Source organism: Staurois parvus, unplaced genomic scaffold (genome assembly GCF_062004578.1).
Source record: "Staurois parvus isolate SC_StPar_1 unplaced genomic scaffold, SC_StPar_1.0 ptg000143l, whole genome shotgun sequence".
Lineage (NCBI taxonomy): Eukaryota > Metazoa > Chordata > Amphibia > Anura > Ranidae > Staurois > Staurois parvus.
The window spans coordinates 2143620-2150573 of record NW_028317939.1 but is presented as its reverse complement, the minus strand read 5'-3'; the positions used below and the strand labels follow the sequence as shown (position 1 = coordinate 2150573).

At 35.1% G+C, this 6954-nt stretch overlaps 1 protein-coding gene across 1 annotated transcript; it reads left to right on the top strand.

Moving 5' to 3' along the window:
• The first annotated feature begins 3266 nt into the window (after positions 1-3266).
• On the top strand, positions 3267-4792 carry LOC149465138 (vomeronasal type-2 receptor 26-like). The gene has a single exon (XM_089673626.1). It carries the CDS (start codon positions 3294-3296, stop codon positions 4284-4286), a length of 993 nt encoding a protein of 330 aa, XP_089529752.1. The 5' UTR covers positions 3267-3293; the 3' UTR covers positions 4287-4792.
• The last annotated feature ends 2162 nt before the right edge of the window (positions 4793-6954 follow it).

Sequence of the window (6954 nt, the reverse complement as noted above, 5' to 3'; positions counted from 1 at the left end):
CCATGTATAATACATAAGGGGGGATATGATCTCCATGTATAATACCTAAGGGGGGATATGATCTCCATGTATAATACATAAGGGGGATATGATCTCCATGTATAATACATAAGGGGGGATATGATCTCCATGTATAATACATAAGGGGGAATATGATCTCCATGTATAATACATAAGGGGGGATATGATCTCCATGTATAATACATAAGGGGGGATATGATCTCCATGTATAATACATAAGGGGGGATATGATCTCCATGTATAATACATAAGGGGGAATATGATCTCCATGTATAATACATAAGGGGGGATATGATCTCCATGTATAATACATAAGGGGGGGATATGATCTCCATGTATAATACATAAGGGGGATATGATCTCCATGTATAATACATGGGGGGATATGATCTCCATGTATAATACATAAGGGGGGATATTATCTCCATGTATAATACATAAGGGGGGATATGATCTCCATGTATAATACATAAGGGGGGATATGATCTCCATGTGTAATACATAAGGGGGATATGATCTCCATGTATAATACATAAGGGTTGGATATGATCTCCATGTATAATACATAAGGGGGATATGATCTCCATGTATAATACATAAGGGGGATATGATCTCCATGTAAAAATCGATCAGTGGTTCATATAGTGAACTCGGTGTAGTTATTCCCCCTGAGGTCATCACAGAGGACAAGGGGGCGCTCTTTACCTCTGGAAGAAAAGAAATGTCATCTCCAAACACGGAAAGGTTTCTTCACAGTAAGAGCTGTGAGAATGTGGAATAGACTCCCTCCAGAGTTGGTTGTGGCCAGCTCAGTGGATTGCTGTAGGAAAGTCCTGGATCCTTTCTTGGATACACAGAATATAACTGGATATAACATTTATAGAGAAAGTTGATCCAGGGAATACCCGATTGCCTCTCGGGGGATCAGGAAGGAATTTTTTCCCTTACAGGAGCAAATTGGATCGTACTTTGCTGGGTTTTTTTTCCCACTGGATCAACTGTGGGTATAGGATTATAACTTTTTCTTTTCTTTATTTCTTCTATGGTGGAACTAGATGGACTTTTGTCTTTTTTCAGCCAGACTAATTATGTAACTATGTAACTATACCACTCCAATCACACATTGATCACTTCCATCAGCTCTACCCCCTCAGTTATAACCCTTTGTACCACTTGCCCGACCCTATTAGATTGTGAGCTCTTATGTGCCGGGCCCTCTTAATACTCTGGTTTGTATTGCATTGTAACTGTATTGTCTCCCTTTATAATGTAAAGATCTGTGCAATCTGTTGGCTCTATATAAATCCTGTATAATAATAACAGGACAGCTCTGAATTTCTGACATAATCAACAGCTATTATTTTTTTATTTGCATTCATTATTAAAACAAAATATTTACAATGGTATATTTAACGGGCCAAATGGTAAGAAAAAAGAGATGTTCATTTTCAGGGTTTTCAGACAATTAAATTGAAAATCCCCATTATCACTTTTTGCCTATTTATTTTACATATCTTTTTTTTTGCTTTTTGCGTTTTTTTGAAGCACATACCAATGTGCATAATGTGCAGCCTCTACACATAGGAGTTCAACTGTGTGATATCTATTATCTATCTATCTATCTATCTATCTATCTATCTATCTATCTATTATCTATTATCTATCTATCTATCTATCTATCTATCTATCTATTATCTATCTATCTATCTATCTATCTATCTATCTATCTATCTATCTATTATCTATCTATCTATCTATCTATCTATCTATCTATCTATCTATTATCTATATATCTATCTATTATCTATCTATCTATCTATCTATTATCTATCTATCTATCTATCTATCTATTATCTATTATCTATCTATCTATCTATTATCTATCTATCTATCTATCTATCTATTATCTATCTATTATCTATCTGTCTATCTATCTATCTATCTATCTATCTATCTATCTATCTATCTATCTATTATCTATCTATCTATCTATCTATCTATCTATCTATCTATCTATTATCTATCTATCTATCTATTATCTATCTATCTATTATCTATCTGTCTATCTATCTATCTATCTATCTATCTATCTATCTATCTATTATCTATCTATCTATCTATTATCTATCTATCTATCTATTATCTATCTATCTATCTATCTATCTATCTATCTATCTATCTATCTATCTATTATCTATCTATCTATTATCTATCTATCTATTATCTATCTATCTATCTATCTATCTATCTATCTATCATCTATCTATCTATCTATCTATCTATCTATCTATCTATCTATTATCTATCTATCTATCTATCTATCTATCTATCTATCTATTATCTATCTATCTATCTATCTATCTATCTATCTATCTATTATCTATCTATCTATCTATCTATCTATCTATCTATCTATCTATTATCTATCTATCTATCTATCTATCTATTATCTATCCATCTATTATCTATCTATCTATCTATCTATCTATCTATCTATCTATTATCTATCTATCTATCTATCTATCTATCTATCTATCTATCTATCTATTATCTATCTATCTATCTATCTATCTTTTATCTATCCATCTATTATCTATCTATTATCTATCTATTATCTATCCATCTATTATCTATCTATTATCTATTATCTATCTATCTATCTATCTATCTATCTATCTATCTATCTATTATCTATCTATCTATCTATTATCTATCTATCTATCTCAAATCTATCTATCTATCTATCTATCTATCTATCTATCTATCTATCTATCTGTCTATTATCTATCTATCTATCTATCTATTATCTATCTATCTATCTATCTATCTATCTATCTTTTATCTATCCATCTATTATCTATCTATTATCTATCTATCTATCTATCTATCTATCTATCTATCTATTATCTATCTATCTATCTATTATCTATCTATCTATTATCTATCTATCTATCTATCTATCTATCTATCTCAAATCTATCTATCTATCTATCTATCTATCTATTATCTATCTATCTATTATCTATTATCTATCTATCTATTATCTATCTATCTATCTATCTATCTATCTATCTCAAATCTATCTATCTATCTATCTATCTATTATCTATCTATCTATCTATCTATCTATCTATCTATTATCTATCTATCTATCTATCTATCTATCTATCTATCTATCTATCTATCTATCTATCTATTATCTATCTATCTATCTATCTATCTATCTATCTATCTATCTATCTATCTATCTATCTTTCTCCCACAATTAACTGATGGAAATCCCATTGCTAGCTGTGAGACAACACAAGACAGTTCATTTCCTCAGAAGCTCTGACCCCGATGCTCATTGTGTTTGTATTGTTCTTCCTGCAGACAGTGAAAACTGCATGAAATGTCCTGATGATGAATGGCCAAATGAGAAGAAGGATCGGTGTGTTCCAAGAGTGGTGGAATTTCTCTCCTACACTGATGACACCATTGTTGCCGTATTTTCAGCCATCTCCATCCTCTGTTGCCTTCTGACTGGTTTAATATTGGGGATATTTATATATTACCGGGACACCCCTATTGTTAAAGCCAATAACCGGAACCTGAGCTATCTTCTCCTGGTCTCCATCATGCTGAGCTTCCTCTGTGTCTTCTTGTTCCTCGGCCATCCAGTAGATGTGACCTGCATGCTGCGTGTCACCTCTTTTGGTGTCATCTTCTCAGTTGCCGTCTCTTCTCTACTTGCCAAAAGTATCATGGTGTGTATTGCCTTTAAGGCCACCAAACCTGGGAGTCCCTGGAGGAAATGGATGGGAACCAAACTGCCCAATTGTATCATTTGTGTCTTCTCACTGGTCCAAGTCATAATCTGTGTCACTTGGTTGTCTATTTCTCCCCCCTTCCAGGATCGAGACACTCACTCTTATCAGGGGAAGATCATCATTCAGTGTAATGAGGGTTCAGTTATTGGCTTCTACTCTGTCCTGGGATATTTGGGGCTTCTGGCAGCTGTGAGCTTCATTATCGCTTTTATGGCCAGGACATTACCGGACAGTTTTAATGAGGCCAAGTACATCACCTTCAGCATGCTGGTGTTCTGCAGTGTCTGGATTGCCATGATCCCGGCCTATCTGAGCACCAGAGGGAAATACATGGTGGCTGTGGAGGTCTTTGCTATAATAGCATCAAGTTCTGGACTTCTTGGCTGTATATTCTTCCCAAAATGTTACATAATTCTGTTCAGACCTGACCTGAATACAAAGACAGTTATCCGCTGATATGTATGGAGCAACACTGGGCTACCTGTAGTTATGGCATTATCTCTATTATTATTTATTTTAGTATTGTACTCGTGTTTGGGAATTTAAATATTTAATACTTACCTCTTCGGTAGATGGTGAGTCTAACTGAGTCTCTCTTGAAGAGCTATGGATGCCACTAGTATCAGATACTTTGGGTTGTTTGGAAACCTTGTCCCCTGCTGGGTGTAGTGATTCCTCCCATCAGCCGTTACATCACTACAGAACAATGTAGTCTCTTATTGAGGAGGAACCACAGTGACCAGAGGGGGACAAAGTATCAAAAACATCCTAAACCGTCAGATGCCAAAACCCTCCATCACTCAAGAGAGGGAAGATTTCTGTCATCACCTTCCATAAAGGTAAATATTAAACACGTTCTCTTAGAAGATGATTGTGATGTCATTTGTCAGTGTCACATTCATTATATTTATCATTGTATGTAGATGTATCCGACTATATCAATAAATTCATAAAGCAGTAAAGGTGTACAGAAGAATGAAGTCATACAAATTACAGGAACATAAATGACACGAAGAAAAACAGTAATGCAAACAGCAGGTCACATAGAATTAGTAGACTGAAAGGAAGTTTACAGCCAGTAGTAATGGTGGAGAACAAATGTCTTCATCTTGGGGATGTAAGAGGGAAGGAAAAGGGAGTATAGAGAGGGAAGTTAAAGTGGAGCTCCACCCAAAAGGGGAAGTTCCGCTTGAAGCCTTTGTCCCTCGCTCCTCATTAAGGATTGGCACCTTTGGGGAGCGGGTACCCGAATTTGACAGGTACCCGCTCCCACTTCCCCTGCAATCGCCTGGGCAATCGGAAGTGGAAGTTGTCCTCCCCCCCTCCCTCCCCGTAGTCTTTTGTGTCACGTGACAAGTCCCAGAAGACTATGGGGCAATTCAGGAAAGTGCAAAGCTTCTCGCACATGCTCAGTGGGCACCTGGCTGTGAAGCCTCAATTTGTCACAGCCGGGTGCCCACACTGAAGATGCCGGCGCCAGGGAGAGAATACGGCCGGTGAAATCAGCGGTGGTGGTGAGGACACCTCTGGACCCAGGGACAGGTAAGTGGCCGTATTTTAAAAGTCAGCAGCTACAGTTTTTTTTACGGTTAAGGCAGGGTAGAAGGAGGAGAAATATTGGAGGAGGGTAATCAAACACGGGAGTGGACTAACAATACAAGGAAATAGTTCCAGTCAGCAATACAAGGCAATGTAAGTACATGTCATCAATCTTATAAAGTACAATCTGCGTTATTTAGCCATATGGACCAAATTAGAATGAATTTTTTCTGCTAATAATTTTTATTTAATTCTGGTATTTTTTCCATTTCACATTGGTAGTTTAAATCTCTAAGAGTGTTGACCATACTGGGCTGTGAAAGGGAATTCCATATTCTAACAATGGTGCGTTCAGCTGCACAAAGTAGGTAGAGAACCACAAAATGTAACATTAGGGGGTATTTGTAAAGTACCTAAATTCAGTAATGTAAGGACAGTGTCAGGTAAGATCTAAGTGCCCTATAATATTAGAGGCTAGGAAGTAGATAGCATTCCAGTAAGGGTGCATAAAATATGGGGAAAATCCCGTTTCTCCACATAGTCACCAGCACCTAGGGGACCATGTCAGGTATAATTTAGGTAACATGAAGGGGGTAGAATACCAATGATGGAGTGTTTTTTGGCCAAGTTCCCGGAGACTGAAACAGTAGAGCTTATATATAGTGGAGAGTGCGGCTTTCCAGCTCGCCTTGGTGAGGACTTTATCTATGTTCCCCTCGCACACATTCTTGGAAGTACGGCTCATCAATGGTGGGTGATGTAGTAACTACCAGCTGGGACTGGAAACATCCTAGGCAAACGTACATATTCATACAAAATGATAGAAAAATGCCACAATATCTATCTATTATCTATCTATCTATTATCTATCTATCTATCTATCTATCTATCTATCTATCTATTATCTATCTATTATCTATTATCTATCTATCTATCTATCTATCTATCTATCTATTATCTATCTATTATCTATCTATCTCTCTATTATCTATCTATCTATCTATCTATCTATCTATCTATCTATCTATCTATTATCTATCTATCTATTTATCTATTATCTATCTATCTATCTATCTATCTATCTATCTATCTATCTATTATCTATCTATCTATCTATCTATTATCTATCTATCTATCTATTATCTATCTATCTATCTATCTATCTATCTATCTATCTATCTATCATCTATCTATCTATTATCTATTATCTGTCTATCTATCTATCTATCTATCTATCTATCTATCTATCTATCTATTATCTATCTATCTATCTATCTATCTATCTATCTATCTATTATCTATCTATTATCTATCTATCTCTCTATTATCTATCTATCTATCTATCGATCTATCTATCTATCTATTATCTATCTATCTATCTATCTATCTATCTATCTATTATCTGTCTATCTATCTATCTATCTATCTATCTATCTATCTATCTATCTATCTATTATCTATCTATCTATTTATCTATTATCTATCTATCTATCTATCTATCTATTTATCTATCTATCTATCTATCTATTATCTATCTATCTATCTATCTATTATCTATCTATCTATCTATCTATCTATTATCTAT

Bases quoted from the DNA above. Each gene is read 5' to 3' on its own strand.
- LOC149465138 (XM_089673626.1), top strand. From the start codon at position 3,294: ATGGAAATCCCATTGCTAGCTGTGAGACAACACAAGACAGTTCATTTC.